Below are 20983 nucleotides of genomic sequence, written 5' to 3'. Positions count from 1 at the left end.
CCTGCTTGGGATTCTCCTCCTTCTCTCTCTCGCAAACTTTTATTTACTTTTAATGTTTATTTATTCTTAATGTTTACTTATTTTGAGAGAGAGCAAGAGAGAGAAAAAGTACACACGAGGTGACAAATGGCAGAGAGAGAGAGAGAGAGAGAGAGAGAGAGAGAGAGAGAGAATATCCCAAGCAGGCTCTATGCTGGCAACACAACACAGAAACTGCTATGGGGCTCGATCCCACAAACCCTAGGATCATGACCTGAGCCCAAATCGAGAGTCCAATGCTTAACCGATTGAGCCACCCAGGCTCTAGTTCCCTTTATTATTATTATTATTTTAAAGTTTATTTATCTTAAGAGAGAGCAGGATAGAGAGAGTGCAAGCAGAGAAGGGGCACAGAGAGAGAGGGAGAAAGAGAGAATCCCAGGCAGGCTTCGCAGTGTCAGCGTGGAGCCTGACGTGGGGCTCAAACTCATGACCCATGAGATGTGATCCAAGCCAAAACCAAGAGTCAGATGCTTAACTGACTGAGCCATCCAGGCGGCCCCCGCCTCTAGTTCCCTTTTTGAATCACTTCCACATTTCAAGCTGTGAAACTCTCTTGCTTTCTTTCAAAACAAACTTATCTTTAACACTATATGTAAATGCACATATAGAGAGAAAAAAAAGACTACATGTATATCTATATATATGTATGAGATCTATTACAGATTGATTTTTAAGATATATATCTTTTATATATATTTAATGGGCAATTCCTACAGAATTCATCTGGAATTGTTAAAATGGTAATAAATAAAATGACCCTGCATACCTATTATGGCTTTGAATAGAAGAGCCAAATATTAAACAAAGAACTGTTTTCCCAGATTTCATTAATCTGAATTTTTAAATAATAAAAAAGTTTAATATCTGAGGAGTTAATTTGGGGATTGCAAATGAATAGTCATTATAATTACCTTTATTTTTAAAATATTTTTAAAGTTTATTTTTTTATTTTGAGAAAGAGCATGAGAACGCACAGTAGGGGCAGAGAGAGAATCCCAAGAAGGCTCTGCACTCTTAGTGCAGCGCCCTACACAGGGCTTAAACTCACAAACTGCAAGATCATGACCTGAGCTAAACCAAGAGTCAGATGCTTAACCAACTGAGCAACCCAGGCACCCCAGCAAGGTTACCTTTAAGTGGCCTTTTCTACTATACTATCTTTTCATCAATTTTTAATATTGTAGAGGTCCTTTTAGCTTTTCTGTAGAGGCCTGATATTTATGTATGGACCACAATTTCTTTTCTGTTGCTGTTTGAGTATCCTTCCCTCTAAATGTTTAATATTTTAAATAGATTTTATTTTTTTTAAGTAATTTCTACATGTGGGGCTCAAAACCACAATCCCTAGATCAAGAGTCACATGCACCACTGACTGAGTCAGCCAAGCACTCCTAAATGTTAATTTTTTTTAATTTTAATATAATCTGTTGGATCAATTCTTTATATCTCCACTGTGATCCCATTCTAAAACACTTCCCAGAGAGTCCCTTAAGAAAAAAAAGAAAAAAAAAAAGAAAGTTCTCTGAAAAATCATATTATGTTTTAGTTTGTTATACATACTTGCTTGCAAAAACCCCAGGACCTCTAGATATAGCCACCAAATAAGGACATTAATTCCTTTTCATTCCACCATGTCTTATTTTTATGATTACTCTTCTTTAATCTATGGTAGCTGGCATTAACTACCCTGCAAAAAAGTGTTTTAAGAATATTAGCTACCCCATGCCTCAAAGGTAAAGAAGGAAGGAAGGAAAAAAGGATAAAGGAAAGAATGGAGAAGAAAGGAAGGGGGAGAGGGGGAGGTAAACAAAGAAGAGGAGGAGGAGGAGGAGGAGGAAGAGGGAGGACAAGGATGAGGAGGAGGAGGAACAAAGACTTCTTAATATTTAGTTCTATATGAGACAGCAAGTTAAGACTATAATTTGTTTGGGGACATCTTATTAATATTTTGTGTAATTTATAGGGTGAGTTTCTCCGTCTCCAGAACTAATTTTCTTATCCAAAAAGCTGCATCACAGGATAAGGTGATAGACAGACAGATAGATAGATAGAAAGAAAGGAAGGGAGGGAGGAAGAAAAGAAAAAGAAAGAAAGAAAGAAAGAGAAAGAAAGAAACAAACAAACAGGCATATTACTAGCAAGGGAGTTTACATTAATCTAACCAACTCATCAAAACCCAAAACATGTTTATGGCACACACAGAAGTACTGCATGGATAAATAAACCTTCAGTCAGGACCAAAACTATAGGTGTGCAAAAACCTGGTTGAAATCAGGGTTTGAAGTGCCCTCAGGAAGAAAAAGGAACCACAGACCCTAGAGTCCTCTTTTTCTTCGAAGTAAATAAAATAAACTAACAAGTTTTTCATGAGTATCTGTTAAGTGCTTAATATTATGAGGAACACAGAAGAGTCATATTACATTGCCCCTAACTTCTAGAAGTCCTCAAGAGGAAGCCACTGTTGGTTCACGGAGAGTGGGAATGGTCTGATCTAATAAGTTGTATAAGAAATCATAAAATGTTAGAAGGAACCTCAAATAATCTAGTAAAAAAAATTGTTTTGAGACAGAGGGGGTGCAAGTGAGTGAGGGGCAAAGAGAGAGAGAGAGAGAGAGAAGCAGGGCTCACCTGAAGCAGGGCTCATGTTTACCTGAAGTGGGGCCTGAGCTTACCCAATGTGGGCCTCGAACTGAGTTCATGACCCGAGCTGAAGTCAGATATTTAACAACTAAGCCACCCAGGTGCCCCCATCTAGTAAAATTTTATAGACTAGAAAACTGGGGCACAAAAGTGTTTTTTTCTCTTATTTAAGTAACATAGATGGTTAATGACAAAGCAAGTGCTAGAACTGCAGTTACGACAGAGATTGCCCAGGGGCGCCTGGGTGGCTCAGTCAGTTAAGTGTCCAACTTTGGCTCAGGTCATGATCTCATGGTTTGTGAGTTTGAGCCCAGCGTCGGGCTCTGTGCTGACAGCTCAGGGCCTGGAGCTTGCTTCAGATTCTGTGTCTCCCTCTCTTTCTCTCTCTCTCTCTCAAAAATAAATAAAAACATTAAAATAAATATCAGCAAAACTGAAAGCCAACCGACACAATGTGAGAAGATATTTGCAAATGACATATCAGATAAAGGGTTAGTATCCAAAATCTACAAAGAACTTATCAAACTCAACACCCAAAAAACAAATAATCCAGTGAAGAAAGGGGCAAAAGACATGAATAGACACTTCTCCAAAGAAGACATCCAGATGGCCAACCGACACATGAAAAAATGCTCAACATCACTCATCATCAGGGAAATACAAAGCAAAACCACAATGAGATACTGCCTCACATCTGTCAGAATGGCTAACATTAACAACTCAGGCAACCACAGATGTTGGCAAGGATGCGGAGAAAGAGGATCTCTTTTGCATTGTTGGTGGGAATGCAAGCTGGTGCAGCCACTCTGGAAAACAGTACGGAGGTTCCTCAAAAAACTAAAAATAGAACTACCCTACGACCCAGCAATTGCACTACTAGGCATTTATCCAAGGGATACAGGTGTGCTGTTTTGAAGGGACACATGCACCCCCAGGTTTATAGCAGCACTATCAACAATAGCCAAAGTATGGAAAGAGCCCAAATGTCCACCGATGGATGAATGTATAAAGAAAATGTGGTATACATATATACAGTGGAGTATTACTCGGCAATCGAAAAGAATGAAATCTTGCCATTTGCAACTCTGTGGATGGAACTGGAGGGTATTATGCTAAGTGAAATTAGTCAGAGAAAAGACAAAAATCATATGATTTCACTCATATGAGGACTTTAAGAAACAAAACAGATGAACATAAGGGAAGGGAAACAAAAATAATATAAAAACAGGGAGGGGGACAAAACAAAACAGACTCATAAATATGGAGAACAAACTGAGGGTTGCTGGAGGGGTTATGGGAGGGGTGATGGGCTAAATGGGTAAGGGGAATTAAGGAATCTATTGAAATCATTGCTTCACTATATACTAACCAATTTGGATGTAAATTTTACAAAATAAAAAATAAAGTTAAATAAAAAAAAAAAAGAAAGAAAGAAAGAAAGAAAGAAAGAAATGAAAAATAAAATAAATAAATAAAAGCCATGACATCCTTTAAAAAAAAAAAAAAAAGACAGAGATTGCCCAGGGGTGCCTGGGTGGATCAGTCAGTTAAGAGGCTAACTTCTGCTCAGGTCATGATCTCACGATTCATGAGTTTGAGCTCTGCATCAGGCTCTCTGATGTCAGCATGGAGCCTGTTTCAGATCCTCTGTCTCCACTCTTTCTGTCCCTCTCCCACTCAGGATCTCTCTTTCTCTCAAAAAACAAAACAAAACAAAACAAAACAAAACATTATTTTAATAAATTTTAGTAAGTTAGCATTTATTATTTAGAAGTTTATAAATAAACTTAACATTCAATAACATTAAAAAAAAAAAAAAAGATTGCCCGATGGTATATGCGACAAAGGAATGACTGTTAAGTCCTACTATCTCTTTTTGACAGCATGTGGTAGCATAAACTAGAGGAAAACTTTCTACAAAGCATTTGTCTAGGTATACGAAAACCCCCACTTTATATGATACCATATACTTTACTAAGACTAAGGTCTAGTTTTTGGTGCTCTTGAAGACCCTAGAATTTCCCGTCGGATAGAAGTTATCTCTGACTGGGGGCTCTGACTATTGAACAGTCAGTACAGAACAATGTGATTTATGAAGGGGACTTTGGAATATGTCATCTCAGTTCCAAACTCTGGTGGAACTGGAAGCTCAAGATTTGCTGCATGGGCAGTATGTGATTGAGCCCAAACAAAAACTGTGGACACCAATGGCTTGGGTAAACCTCCTAATTGATAATAGTCTGCATATTGTCACACATGGATGTGCTGAGAGTGTAAGTAAGGTTTCCCTGAGGGCAACAAAAGCTTTGTCTTTGGGACCTTCCCATACCAAGCTCTATGAATATTTCCCTTTGGCTGGTTCTGATTTGTGTCCTTTTGCTGTAATAAAACTGAAATTAAATATAGTGCATCCTGATTTCTGTGAGTTATTCTAGCAAATCTGAGTGGGGAGTGGGAACCCCTAAATTTGAAGCCATTTGTTAAAAAAACGAGAGTGGTCAGGAGACTCCTGAACTTGTGGCTGGTATCTGAAGTGAGGGCAGCCTTAGGGAATATTGTGCCCTTAGCTTTGAATATGGCAATATGTTATAACAGATATACATTTTAAATTTTACTTTTTAAAAAATAGAAAGAAATAAATTTAAAAACTAAAAAGAAATTATAAACGTTTTTGATAAAATGGTTCATCTCTAATTTTTGCCTCTTTCAGCTCTCTGCTTGCTTTCATGTGCTTTGACTCCAATTAGTATTTAATGGTAAATTTTAGGCTTTAGGTATTTTACACATTAGTTTGTTTCTGCTTTGCTGTTCTCTCCCTGTGATATACACCTGTATGTGCTACTCTTCTGCATATGTCTTCTATCTGATTGGTTCATAAATTTATCCTTCTCTTCTCTGCTAGTACCAATTTCTTTAAGTTTGATACCATTTGTTATACATCCTAATTCTTAAGTCAGTTTTTTTATCCTTGTTTTTAAGCTCTTTTTCCTTGTCATTTTGAGAATAATACACATGATGAGGTCCTACAAATACAGACTCTTTAACAGAAGTATAACAAACAGTACCTCTGTAAAAAAAGTAACTGACAAACAAAACACTTCAGGTACTCAACAAATAAGTTTCCCTTTGATTTAACCAAATAGTAGGTTAGGATAATCCAAATCCTCAGAGCAAACAAATCTTATAAAAGAAATGTCTCATTTATTAAAAATGATAATTTACCAATGCTCCTAATTTTTAAAAATAGAGAACTGTGGAATAATTCTACTTCAATTAAAGAAACTCAAGAAAGAAAATGAAATGATTTATATGAAACCCACATAAAGAAGAAATTTAATCTGTTGATTCAGGAAAATTTCAGAACAAAACTGAATTTCTCAGAGAGTAAACAAACTAAAAACAAAACAAAATAAAAACAAACTATAGAAAGGCTTAAATTATACCTGATGAAATAATTCCATGTCAATTTCAGCTTCTGACTTCCAAGAGTTTTCATCTGATTGAAATAAAAACAGTAATTTACTAAAATTTTGAAACTTTTTTTACTTTGTAACTATACCTTTATAACAAAGTATAACATGCAACAATCTCAGTACCAGTACTATGCCTACTTACCAGAAATATTTTCTTGGAAAATAACTTTAGTTCCTTTCAGAAAGTTCTTGCCGATTAAAAATACTTCTTCCTCTCCTTTCACTGAACAGCTATGCAAGCTTTTCTTTAAGATTTCTGGCACTCCTGCTGGCTGAGCTGTGGGTACACATAAGCGTTCCATAAAAAGAACCACCAACACTTATTTCTTTTCTAAAATCAACTCAATTATCCAGTTCTAAAGAAGTTCTCTTTGTTGACCCCTGAGTTTGACTTCCTGGACTGTGCAACTTAACTTTCACCCTAACAGAGAAAAAAACCCCAGAAAAGCCCTATTAATTTTTAATAACTCTTAAAAGATTTTGTAGGGATGGATTAATGTCTAAGATTAGGTTTTATTACATGTCATCTTTGTTTTCTCATTATGTGAATAATAAAGTTTTAAAATGTGAGCTCAGGCATTTTTTTGTCTTAATATTTTTTAAAAATTCTACTTAAAAACAACCTTGTCCCACAACCCTAACCTCAAAAATGTCAGCTATGCTTTGCCATTATAGTACAATATTTCTGAGGCAATGCGTGCCTCTGAGTGGTACTGACGGTTTCTTTAAGTATCTACACCCAGGACTCAAGAGGCTTCATACCAGAAGAACACCTAAAAACAGACTGAATCCAATTTAGAATAGTTTTTTCTACCAGGGGATGTCCCTGAATTAGGATAACCTGAGCTTAAGAAATAAAATGCACTTGTTTTAAAATTTTTAAATTTAACTAACTAACCACTGCTAAAATTAACAAAGAAGTTGAGGGGTGCCTTGGGTGGCTCAGCCGGTTAAGCGGCTGACTTCAGCTCAGGTCATGATGTCACCCTTCAAGGGTTCGAGGCCCACATGGGGCTCCATGCTGACAGCTCAGAGCCTGGAGCCTGATTCAGATTTTGTGTCTCGCTCTCTCTCTCTCTCCTTCTCCCTCACTCGTGCTCTGTCTCTCTCTCCCAAAAATAAGTAAACAAGGGCTCCTGGGAGACTCAGTCAGTTAAGCGCCTGACTTTAAGCTCAGGTCATGATCTCACTGTTCCTGAGTTCGAGCCTCACATCGGGCTCTGTGCTGACAGCTCAGAGCCTGGAGCCTGCTTTGGATTCTGTGTCTCCCTCTCTCTTTGCCCCTGCCTCACTCATGCACTCTCTCCCTGTCTGTCAAAAATAACATTAAAAAATGTTTTAAAAAAATAAGTAAACATTAAAAAAATTTTTTAAAATATAACACAAATAAGTTGGAAAGTACTGAGAGGGGCCAGATATAACGAATTAATTATAATTAGTCTAACAACTTCCTCATGCCAGGATTTCTGTGAGAATTTTATAGGTATTGCTTAGCAAAACAGGTTTCAAGGTCAAGTAAATCTGGGAAATAATGGATTAAAGTTAAATGAACAAAATTAATATTCAATATATACTATAAATAAATATCCAAGAAGTGAATATAGTATCCAGTTTCCCCCTTATGTTAGACTCCAGAAACATTCTTCCTTACTGATACCTAAGGACTGGTTTTCTACTGGTTTTCTGGGATGCTAGTGTATGCAAATAAATACCTTTTAAGTACTCAAAAGAACTGCTCCCCAGGAGGTTAAGCCCTTGGACACAGATTATATACTATGTGGCATTTTAGTAAACCCTCACAACATATGCACTGCGAAGGTAAACTTAAATATGGCTTATACAACTCACCACCTTCTAAATTAATAAGATATTCCACTAAACTTTAGGAAAAGCTTTTTTCTTAGACACTTCTATATTTAAATAGTTAATTTTATCCTTATAAGAATACAATATGGGAAATATTTAATGTCAAAATATTCACTGTTCCTCTTTCCCTAGGTCCTTCCTCGTGGAAAGGCTGTAATTCTTGCTCCACTCCCATCAGGACTGGCCATGTGCCTTGTCTGTATAATGAAATGTGACCTGAAATAATGTGCCAGTTCCAAGGAAAACCTTTATAAGAACCTCACATGGTTCCACCATTTCCTTTTTTCTTCTACTACAAAAATGGCAAAGTTCCAGATAAGGGCAGCTTCTTCAGCCTGGATCCGACAATGAAGAAAATGGATCCACTTCCAAACCACAGTCAGTATTTACCACAAAGTGAGGGAGAAGTAGGACTACTGTTGAACGCCACTGAGTTTGTTACTGCAACATCATTTAGCCTCACTTATTGATACAAGCTAGTAAGTATCCTAGCCTTTTAAAATATTTAAATGGCAAATGACATTTTCAGGAATGTCTAAGAGTTTAAAAGAAATTGTGAATGTATATCCATATACATTGGTTAGAACACACAGGGTTAATGCGTGAGGACAATGGAAATGGTTATTGGTCACGTGCTGGCAATCGTATACCCCCTTTAAATGAAGAATTAACTAATTTGTAGCTTTTTAATGTTTATTTATTTTTGAGAAAGAGAGAGAGCACAAGCAAGGGAAGGGCAGAGAGGGAGACACAGAATCCGAAGCAGGCTCCAGGCTATGAGCCGTCAGCACAGAGCCCAATGTGGAGCTCAAACCCACAAACCATGAGATCATGACCTGAGCCAAAGTCAGATGCTTAACTAACTGAGTCACTCAGGTGCCCTTAATTTATAGCTTTTTAGAGTAACACTGGAACTAGATACTTGTTTTGAAAGGACATTAAAAAAATACTAAATATTACTTTGAGTAGAAAACAAGAGGTGCAAAATTATATGAACACACTGTATTAACAAAATGAATGGAAAGTCTATAACCTTTCACCCCATTTTCAAATACTATGTGGAAATTCCATTTCAGTGATGCTTATCAAAACTTTTTTTTTCCTATCTCATTTTTTCCTCTTATGTATTAAGGTCATAAGATGGCCAAATGAGACTCCTCTGAAGGTACAATGTGTATATATCTTCTACAAACTTGTATTTACATTATACAAAGAACTAGTCTGTTACTGTTCAAGATAATTTAACTTTTGACCTTAAAAGGTCTTTTCTATTAAAAAGTTTAATGGTTACCCAACAGCCCAGACATCATATTAAACAGAAGTAAAGTCAGTATTATTTAAGCATTAACTATTTTATTTTTATCTTTAAGTAATTAGTAAACCAGTTCTTCAAAGTGATCACACTGCTTAAAAAATTATAACACAAAAAAAGCAGCCACTTTTTTGATATTATAAAAACAATGTGCTTCTAGATGCTTTTCAAATAGTAGCCTCAAATATAAAGCTGAAAAAGGGCACCTGGGTGGCTCAGTTGGTTAAGCATCCGACTTCAGCTCAGGTCATGATCTCATAGTTTGTGAGTTCGGGCCCCACACTGGGCTCTGTGCTGATAGCTCAGAGCCTGGAGCCTGCTTTGGATTCTCTGTCTCTCTCTCTCCCTGCCCCTACCCCGCTCACACTCACTCACTCTCTCTCTCTCTCTCTCTCTCTCTCTCAAAAAATGAATAAACATTAAAATAAATAAATAAATAAATAAAGGTAAAAAAAAATGAATATCTGAATACTGAAAAATAACAAAGCAAGTATTTCAAAGTGCCAAAAGAATTAGTAAAGCTTTTTGATAATGTCTCTGAAGAGTTGGAAACTTTACTCAATGATATTATCCTTTTCCTAAAGTTGTGGGATACACAGAAACAAGAGAGGTAGAAACTTGTTAAATTCAGTCAGATTTAGTACAATAATCATAGTAAGATAAAATCCAATATACATTATAGCAAAGAAAGCTATTTCTTCTTATTTTGCTGTATTTAAAAAATTAGTATTTGGGGTGGATACTAAAAAAGTATGCAAGCTGATACTCTTAGATTGATCTAGTATCATCAAATAAAAAATGTATGCCTGTATTGTCTGGAGAAATAGAAATACACCAAGACTATAAAAGGGGAGAATTCTTCCATTCCCTTAAAAACAAACAAACAAAAACCGACAATGGATCCAATGGTCATTGTTAAACTAACAAATAGAAGTAGGACTTCTTTTTCAACGTCACAAAGCACATGAATTCTGGCAATAGCCCTTCTTTCCACTGAGTGTTTCTAGATGGAAGATGAAGTGTCTGTTTCCTCTCCTCCCTTCCACCTCTATCACCTTTGGCCCCTCTTTCTTTTTTACCTCCCTCTTATTTTCCTGTTTCCTTCTACCTCCCATTCCAATTCTAACCCTTCATACTAACCTATTTCCTCTTCACCTCTCTTTCTACTCCAATTGCTCAAACCTGCCAAAAAGGTTATATTCATGGAAATAAACATAAACCAAAAACCCATAATCAACATTCTTATTTTTAATTTTTTAAATAAAAAGATTTTTTGGGTCCTTTGTTTCACTGTGTATTACCTATATGTTTACTTTTCCTCTTCCCTCATAACCCACTCCAAAGCCGAAGTGCAAGCCTCAGGCTTCCTAAGGTGGTCAGGTTAAAATTCAAATTCTTTAGCTCAACACACGAATCTTTACAAAAGAGATCTTGCCTAGGTCTACTAGCTTCAAATCTTACTACTTCTTCATAGTATCTTTTTATTCCAATCATATCAAACTCTTTTTAATTCCCCTAAAAGAAGCATACACTTTCATGGAGTAGATTTATATTCACTGTTCCTTCTGACGAGGATAATCTTCATCTAAACCCTGCCCTGCCCCGGCTTACTTCTATTTGTCCTTCTAGATACTGCACAAATATTACCATCTCCAAACAAGATGTTCTTCTTTCCTAATGTTTCCATTGTACCCAACTGATGCATCTATTGTTGCTTTTTTTTTCTTTTTTTTTTTTAAACAGAGAGAGAGCACATGCGTGCACAGGAGAAGGGGCAGAAGGAGACAGAGAATCTCAAGCAGGCTAGATCTCCCCACTGAGAGATCATTACCTGAGCCGAAATCAAGAGTTGGATGCTTAACTGAATGAGCCACCCAAGCACCCCTGCTATAGTCTTTATATCATTTTATAATAGGACATTGACTTGTCTGTTTTTTCCTCTAGCTTGTTAGAGTAAGCTCCTTAAGCTATCATGTCTTTATTTCCAGAGTTGGGCATGTTGTAACTATCCCTTAAATTAGCTAAGAAGTTTTGGGGCACCCAGGTGGCTCAGTTGGTTAAGCATCTGACTCTTGATTTCAGCTTGGCTTATGATCTCACAGTTCGTGGGTTTGAGCAGGCAGTGCAGAGCCTGCTTGGGATTCTCTCTCTCTCTCTCTCTCTCTCTCTCTGCACCCTGCCCCCCATGCTCTCTTTCTCTCAAAATAAATAAGCTTAAAAAAAAATTAGCTATGAAGTCTTCTCAAAACATTGCTAAGATCCAACTTCGGAGATTCTAACTAAGCGGCTTTTTTTTTTTTTTTTTTTTTTAATCCTAAATGTACCACAGAAGACTAACAAATAGCCAAGATTGAGGCACAATGCATTTATATTGAATAAATGATGACAGAATGTCAATCAGGCAGTATTCTGTTAGAATACAGTACTGTTTCTATGAAGTAAATTGTAGCCCCAATAAGCACAAGTGTTAAAAAAAAAAAAAAAAAAAAAAAGCCCATCTGAACAATTTTACTGCCTGCCAAAATTTGCTGACCAATCCAATTAATACAAATATTTTGGTAGTAAATCATATTTTGTTTTCAAAAATAAGTCAAATAAAATTATTGAAAAACAGAGGTAAAATGATGATAAAATTAAAACAAAGAATTCAGTTCCCTTCAATATTTTCAGAAAACTGGTGTTAAAACAGGGAGTAGAAGTACAGAGAAATGGTTTTTTACTTTTTAAAAAACTTGTCTTCTATTAGTCATAAATGAATTTCAAAGAAATTTTAAACAAGAAAACTGTCCACCATATGATCCAGCAATTCTATTCCAAAGTCTATACTCAAGAGAACTGAAACCATATGCCCACACAAAACCTGTACACATATCTTCATAGTAGCGTTATTCACAACCAAAAGTTGGAAACAACCCAAATGTCCATGAGTGGATGAATGGATAAACAAATTGTGGTATATCCAAACAATGGAATACCATTTAGCCAAAGTGCCTGATATATGCTACAGTATCAGTGGATCTTGAAAACATTATGCTAAGTGAAAGAAGCCAGATAAAAAGACCACACAGTGTATGATCCCATTTACATGAAATGTACAGAATAGGTAAATCCATAGAGACAGAAAATAGAACAGTGGTTACCAGGGTCTGGGGTAATAGAATAGAGAGTGACTGCTAAGAGTTACAGGATTTCTTTCTTTCTTTCTTTTTTTAATGATTATTTATTTTTGAGAGTGAGACCGAGAGATAGAGCACAAGCTGGGGAGGGGCACAGCGAGAGGGAGACACAGAATCTGAAACAGGCTCCAGGCTCTGAGCTGTCAGCCCAGAGCCCGACATGGGGCTTGAACTCACGAACTGTGAGATCATGACCTGAGCTGAAGTCAGACACTTAACTGACTGAGCCACCCTAGCACCCCAGGGTTTCTTTTTGAGGTAGCAATAAAAATGTTCTAAAATTAGATAATGGTGATGGTTGTACAACTTTGAATATGATAAAAAATTGTACACATTAAAAGTCTCAAATGCAAGGTGTGCAAATTATATCTCAGTGAACTATTATAAAAGAAAAAAAAGAAACCATCTTCTATGGGACAGAAAGCATAAGACTGATTGTACATAAATTTAAGATAATTAAGTGCCTATATGTCAATACCCTAATTATAAGCTATACAATTTAAGAAGTATATCTGCTATTATGTTAAAATTGATAAAAATAAAATCTTTCCTATATTCTGCAGTAGACACCAGCTCAAAACAATGAACAACAAAAAAATCAGATTATCTCCTATTTCTTTGTTCATTTCCTAACCTGAACAGTTTCATCCCTCTCCTATTATACAAAAAGTGAAGCTAATCATTTCTATTTTATTAATAACACAGTACTATTGTTAAGATCAAATGGGATAATGTAGCACTATTATTAACAGGTAACTCCATTAGATTAATATTCACTAGAGAGGTGAAATGAGTGAACTACGGAAGAGCTGGAACCAGGGCTTGGGCATGATTATCCCAGTCTTCTTTCCTCTCTCTTCTGCATCTACCTACATGCATAAAGCATACATTTTAAACTTTTAATATTTATTTATTTTTGAAAGAAGGAGAGAGCGTGAGCTGGGGAGGGACAGAGAGAGAGGGAAACAGGATCCGAAGCAGACTCCATGCTGACACAGAGAGCTTGACGTGGTGCTCGAACCCACAAACCATGAGATAACCTGAGCCTAAGTTGGACACTTAACCAACTGAACCACCCAAGTGCCCCTCACCTGTAGGACACCTGTTGTGTCCTAATGCTAATATTTAAACAACAGTAATTAAAAAGTAATAAAATTTTTTTAATATTTCATTTTGTTACCAGTGTAACAATAAAAAAGACTGACCAACCTACAGACTGCTGTGTAGTGTATTTAAAGAAAACTCATGATCAAGTAAAGTTACATTCTGAACACAGAATAAGGACATTCATTACATAAGATGACAGGTTTTTAGAAAAATCAAATCACTGATCCATTAGGAATGTACAGGTCAGGAGGCTTAGAGGTGCCTGGATGGCTCAGTTGGAAGAGCATGTGACTCTTGATCTCAGGGTTGTGAGTTCAAGCTCCACATTGGGTATAGAGATTACTTATGTAATTTTTTTTTTTTTTTGTAAGGGTCTTAGACTCTTGCCTAAATGATTAGATCTAATTGATATTCATAGAAATCACTATTAGAAATATTTTAAAGCTAGCTATACATTTTAAGGAAAAAATCCTATTTGCATGAAATTCTATGAAAATAACAATAAGAAATAAATAGGGAAATTATTGTCTAAACATTTGCAAATTAAAAGAAGCATGGCAACTATTACTGCCTCTTTATTTTTTTATTTCTTCTTGCAAAAAATACTAAATTTGAGAATAATTGACACACAATGTTACAATAATTTCAAATGTACAACACAGTGATTAAACAACTTTATACCTTATGCTATGCTCACTATCATATGTTACTGTTATCATATGTTAGCTCAGCTATCATATGTTACCTACCATGCAATGCTATTCTAATACTATTAACTGTATTTCTGTACCTTTTATTCTCTTTCATTCCATAACTGGAAGCCTGTATCTTCTACTCCACTTCATCCATTCTGCCCATCCCCCAGCTCCTTGGCAGCCATCAGTTTGTTCTCTGTATTTACAAGTCTTATTCTTTTTATTTATTCACATTTCTTTTGTTTTTTAGATGCTACATATAAGTGAAATCACATGGTATTTGTCTTTCTCTGCCTGACTTACTTCACTTAGCATAATACCCTGTAGGTACATCTATGTTGTCACAGATGGCAAGACCTCATCATTAGTATCCCTTTCTTTCAATAAAGTACTGCTCATTTGTATCTAATCCAATTTCTCTAAGCAGATGGAAAGTAACAAATAGTCAATTAAAGGAATAAAAATATATATCCTAAATCTCCATTAATAAATGACTTCTATAAAAGAAAATGGAAGGGACCATATAGGTATTCAAGTAAAATCCCCCAACTGAAATCTATTTTCTAAATTCATAAAGTCTAAATTACACAACATAAATCTCCTAGGTAGAGGAAGCAGTTCACTAACACAATCTCATTCTGTAACTATTGCCCTAACCATTCAGAGGCCATGGCTAGGATGCAATAAAGTGCTCAAACTTGGTTTCAGCACTGCAATTTTAAGTGATTTTAATGACAATATAGCATAGTGGCTAAAAGAGGCTGTGAATCTTGGTCTTATTATTTACTAGCTATGTGATCTTGAGGAAGTTATTTAATCTCTCTAAGTCTTAGTTTCATCAACTGTAGAGTGGAATCCATATAAGGTAACAGAGAAAAGTAAATGATACAATGCTTATAAACAAAATCCCCGGCATACAGAGTTCAAAGCATGTTAACTTTTATCAATAACTGTATATCCTTTCCACTGTGCGCTGCTGCTTCTAAGGGCTGTCATATCCACCCCCCACCTCGACTCCCAGAGAGAGAGACTTTTTGAAATATGGACATTTATTATCTTTAATACTGATAATTAACAAATGATAATAATTACAGATGAAATTTCAGAAAATCATGTTTTCTATTTCTTTTGTATTCTCTACCACCTTTAGCTGAATATATTTATATCTTAACAATACCTTAATGAAACAGAAAATGAAGAAGTGACTAAACAAACTAATGAAAGAAAGAGCAAATGATTACATAAAGTTGGCAACCATTTGCCAGTCTCTGCTAAACTAGTAGGATGTGAATTATCTAGCATTTCTGGCTCTGGCCTCCAGAGAATGGCTATGGTCATGCTCAAAGTATTACATCACATAAAAAAATAAATGCATACACACCACTAAAACTGGAACTGTATCCTAGTAAGAGTCAAGTTGGAACATATCACAAATTATAGCAAATCCAGAATTGGAGCACCCCAATTAGAAAAGCTTAAGAATTCAATAAACCATCTATAGACTCTTTATTTTGTCTTTATCTAAATATAATAGAATGGACATGGAATATATGATCTGTAAAAGCAGTCTATTTATAGTTGCACATCACCCAGAAATAGCCTAAAGAAATACTAGCATCAAAACAAATTTGTTATAATAACAAAAAATAGAGAAATCCAACTGAGCTCTCTTGAGGTCAGAAAGATATTTTAGTACTTTAAAAAAGATTATGGTGTTTGCTAAGCTAAAGTACGGCTATAAGCATTTTTGAGATGAATTAAAAGAAAGGGAAAATAAGATTTACAAAGGATGAATAATTTGACAAAACAAAAATACAATTACAAAGGCTATGTAACTCTCCTAGGGGTAGCAAGGTCATAATACCCAAAACAACCCAACAGGAAATTCAATTGAATGGAACAGTCTATTCTGCTCTTCTGAATTCAGGTGTAAATTATAATGAAGCAATGCTAAAGAAAATTACACTCAATGAAAATCTTAAGTGATACATAAGGGAAAAAATTTTCTATTTACCGCTTGTAATAATGCTCATTATAGGGAAACCAGAATATACTGTGAGGCACATACAACAATAAGATTAAATTTAAAACACACATCATTTACTTCCTAAGCCAAGATTAGCAAAATAAGAATTATGATTCCCACTTCTGAAAACTATACTTTAATGCTTTAATTTGTAATCAGAACTCCAACTGCTGTATATTTACAAAGTTCTACTTACCTTAATGTTTCTTATGTTCTAATACCAAACAGACTTAAGATCACAGCAATTTATCACACAATGAAGAATCCTTTGGCTTTGGAATTTAATTCAGGTAAACCATTCAAAGTACTTTTTTAATTTTTTTTTTTTTTAATTTTAAGTAGGCTCCATAGCCCATATGGGGCTTGAACTCACGACCCTGAGATCAAGAGTCACATGCTCTAGCACCTGAGCCAGCCAGGTGTCCCCTCAAATTACCTTTAAAAGTAGTATGGGATAATTATAGGGAACTACAAAATGCTACATATCTTCTCAATTTTACTTGATATTATCCACCTATAGTCTAGGAAACCTGACTACAACTTTTAAATTTTTTTTTTTTTCAACGTTTTTTATTTATTTTGGGACAGAGAGAGACAGAGCATGAACGGGGGAGGGGCAGAGAGAGAGGGAGACACAGAATCGGAAACAGGCTCCAGGCTCCGAGCCATCAGCCCAGAGCCTGACGCGGGGCTCGAACTCACGGACCGCGAGATCGTGACCTGGCTGAAGTCGGATGCTTAACCGACTGCGCCACCCAGGCGCCCTGACTACAACTTTTAAAATGCTTCAAATTTTGCACCATTATAAGCTACAGTCTTTAAAACATCTGAAATTTAGCTATGTCTGAAAATTAATAGAAAACAAAACAAAAAAAACTTGATATGTATTTTCTTACTTACTACATAAAATCGGAGAGGAGGGTGTTTGCAGTGTCAAAGTGGAGCCATCTTTCCTTGTGATATTAACTCTAAAAACCAATCTTGCACGAGTGCTTTTTTTCTTGGAACCAGCAATTCCTATTCTGGCTTCAACATCAGCATTCCTCAATTTCAATATCCCTACACAGTCCACCCTGACACAGAAAAAAATACATTAACCAATATTTTCTGTTATATAAATAGCACAATATTCTTAACCAAATAAGTTTCTTTTTTAAAAAATTTGCTAATTATTAATTTTTTGAATATGTAATACAATCATAACGTTCCAAATTCAAAAAATACAGAAGGGTAAATTCTGAATATTCATAATTCTTAACCTTGACAACTTTTCATTTACAATAATGCAAAAAGTAGTAAAGTAAAATCACTATTTCAAAATCGGAACGTAAGTAATAGCTTACAAGAGATACTTTTGCCTTTTTTTTTTTTTTTTTTTTTTTTGAGAGAGAAAGAGACCGTGCAAGCAAGGGAGGGGCAGAAAGAGAGGGAGAGAATCCCAAGCAGGCTCCACGCCCAGCACAGAGCCCCACATATGCCTGATCTCACGACCACGAGATCATGATCCCAGGCAAAATCAAGAGCCCTATACCTAACTGACTGAGCCACCCAGGCACCCTAGCCATTTTTTAATTTTAATTTTAATTTATTTATTTTTAAAGTACGCTCAACATGGGGCTCAAACTCATGACCCTGAGATTAAGAGTCATATATTCTACTGACTGAGCCAGCCAGGCATCCCAATCGCTGTTTTTAGAAAATAAATGGGGGTGTCTGGGTGGCTGTCAGTTAAGCATCTGATTTCAGCTCGGGTCATGGTATTGGGTTCTTGAGTTCAAGCCACACATCAGGCTCTGTGCTGGTGGTATGGAGCCTGCTTGGGATTCCCTCTTCCCCCCTCTAATTCTGCCCCTTCCCCACTTGCATGCTTGCTCTCTCAAAATAAATAAACTTGAAATACATAAATAGATAGATAGATAAATGTAGCCTCTTTATTTTTGTAGCTAATTCAGATATTAAAATAGAAGGAATGAATTTTACTTAAAACAAAAACAAAAACACACTAGCAAACTGTCCCCAAAAGAACAGAACACTACATAGCCATTAAAATATATGCCAAAAAATATTTACTATATGGAAAATGCTGATGGTAAGTGAAAGCAAGGTTACAAAACACTTATAATGAATAAGTACTATTTTTATAAACAGTAATTCCCTTCCTTTCTTCCACTATATATATTTTTATAATTTTCAAAAGTTAAAAAACAAGTCTACTATTTTTCAAAAATTTTCTTTTCCAATTAACCTCTTATTACTCAAAATGGCTTTCAAAAGGAAACTGAAAATTAAATAGAGAAATGTCATTAGCTATTTCAATACAAATAATTACAACATAAGTCTACCCCTTATCAATATATTTGCTGCTGTTATGGTTTCAAATTTAGGATAAAATCCCTTGACAAAAGGCTTAAGAAAAAAATGTTTTAATTTAAATTATTAACACCTCATATTTTTTAGGCAATGAAAATGCATATGACAGGAAAAAAAACATACTCCCAGTACATTCTTTTTTAATATAGGAAAACAAAAATAGAAGGTGAATTTAGAACAGCAACATGCTTTTCCACATCAGGATGGGTCAAGGTACCATGAAAGGTCTCTGTCAAATAGTTTTCTAATGCAAATACTAAGAATTTAGGAGAACAAATCAAATGGTTTGTAGTTTTTATTTTTAATGTTACTTTTATTAGTCCCAACAAATTAGTCCATATTATTTCCAAAAAAGCCATTATTCCACCTGGCTTTTATTTCCTTGCCTTTCATCATAGGAATTCTATGGCAAAGGGAAAAGAGCTCATTTTGACCAATTACCATTCTGCATTAATCTATGTTTTTATTTGTAATGTTTAAAACATTTTAATAAAATACTCAAAATCTTCTTTTTTTTACATTAGAAACTAAAATTTTTTTCCTGCCCACTGCAAAAGTGTAATGTATACTGAAAAAATTTTTACTAAGTACTTACGCCAATGTCATGTTGTTGCTTGGATCAAGGCCAACTTCTATAACAGTAGTGCCTTCAATGTCCACCTCTTTACAGGGAGTTGTATTTCGCCCAGTTACCCTGCAGGCCTGATAAAATCCATGTGGTTTCACTCGACCAGAGTCATTGCCCACAAACACTTGCAACACTACTGGCTCATTATGGCCCTCCAGCTGGAGTGAGATAACATAGAACATAAAGACTAATTAGCATTTCAAATAATCTAATTGTCAAATCAAACATTTAAGACCAAGTTCTACATTTATAACTAGATAACACTAAAGAAATAATTTAAATCCTCAAGAAAACCAAAAGTAAAATATTTTCATAAAGAGGAGAATTGGCTAAGTTTTTGCAGGAAATTATAAGTTTTAATCCTGTAATAATCACATTTTGATTAAAATGTTATATGTTTAATGATAAATTGTCATTTACAATTAATTTGTACAACCAGATGCAAATGAATACACAGTCCTTTATGTATTTATAAATTTATGGACTGCCAAAGCATGTGGGTTACTCAAAATTTACCATCACTACTAACGGAAAATTCATTAAACTATGTTAGTGGCATCATCATCATCATCATCATCATCAAATGTGTACACATACTGAATTTTTACTCTTTTAAAACTATTTGAATAGAAAAGTATTTGAAGTACAGCTATATAAATAATAAGGAAATGTAACTCATTTGCATAGGTTAGATACATATCCACAACCTCATGAAATTCTGGGCCAAAACATTATGGTTTGAAAAAGTGTTAGTTCAAACCAGGATCTATGGATCCTTACAGGTCTCTAACATGCTTTCATAAATTATAATTTATAATTTGTTGAAGAATGAATAAATAAAATAGCATTTGGGAACAAATCTTTCCAATGCTGATTTTTGTTCAGGTTTATAGTTAAACAGTGAAGCTACTAATATAGAATGCATAAAATCACAAAATAACTTGTACAATGTACACCAAAGTACTTTAAAAGATTCATACATCTTTTGTAACCCAGTATAGCAATATCTCTGTGAAACGATATCATGAGGGAAATAAATAGACAAAGAAGCAATCTACCTAAACCACTAGCAGTACCTAGAACAGTGTCTGGCACATAGAGGGGTGCTTATTTGTTGAATGAATGAATAGATAAACTTTTAAGGTCAATTCACTCCCTATCAGAGATAAATAATCTAATAATACTTCTGACCAGAGAGTACTTAACCAAAGCATAACTTAAAGTCAGATCAATATGGGTTAAAAATACTAACCAACCTATCAAAATGTCTGGTCAAACAAATATTTATAAAAAGCATGACTTAAACTTATCATTTACCTATTACTTCTTCTGAGTCTGGGGGAATGAGGATGGGGTTGGTGTGATGAGTAGCAGAGGAATAGGAGTGACACTGTACGTGGGACTATTAACCAACCTTATTAATGACCATGGATAGATTTCCTGATCCTAAATTTCTACCATTATTCCATTAAAATTTAAAATGAAAAGCAAGCCAAGTAAATACTAACATTACATCTACACAAACTGTGTTTAACAAGAATTTACCACGTGACTAGTCAAAATTCCTACGTTTAATGTTTTACAAGGGGTAGGAACACTTGTTAAACATCCCCCACTCACTCCTTTTTGGTTTATCTTCAAAGAGAAA

At 35.2% G+C, this 20983-nt stretch overlaps 1 protein-coding gene and 1 long non-coding RNA gene across 11 annotated transcripts in view; both read right to left on the bottom strand.

The window, feature by feature from the left end:
• NFAT5 (nuclear factor of activated T cells 5) overlaps positions 1 to 20983 on the bottom strand; it is a 117571-nt gene that overhangs the window by 29936 nt on the left and 66652 nt on the right. For all 10 annotated transcript variants that reach the window (XM_019455410.2, XM_019455411.2, XM_019455412.2 and 7 more), the window contains 4 exons: positions 19303 to 19493; positions 17238 to 17410; positions 6298 to 6432; positions 6126 to 6178 (listed from right to left, as the gene is read on the bottom strand). In XM_019455410.2, coding sequence (XP_019310955.1) covers positions 6126 to 6178; positions 6298 to 6432; positions 17238 to 17410; positions 19303 to 19493 — 552 coding nt within the window. The remainder of the gene's footprint in view (positions 1 to 6125; positions 6179 to 6297; positions 6433 to 17237; positions 17411 to 19302; positions 19494 to 20983) is intronic.
• Positions 14181 to 17229, bottom strand: LOC128778173 (uncharacterized). The gene is made up of 2 exons (XR_008423544.1): positions 17093 to 17229; positions 14181 to 16858 (listed from the first exon to the last, which is right to left on the bottom strand). It is a non-coding gene; the product is annotated as an uncharacterized LOC128778173 (long non-coding RNA).

Source organism: Panthera pardus, unplaced genomic scaffold (genome assembly GCF_024362965.1).
Source record: "Panthera pardus isolate Hobbes unplaced genomic scaffold, ASM2436296v1 HiC_scaffold_19, whole genome shotgun sequence".
Taxonomy (NCBI): Eukaryota; Metazoa; Chordata; class Mammalia; order Carnivora; family Felidae; genus Panthera; species Panthera pardus.
The sequence above is the reverse complement of the archived record's forward strand: the minus strand, read 5'-3'. Positions and strand labels throughout refer to the sequence as shown.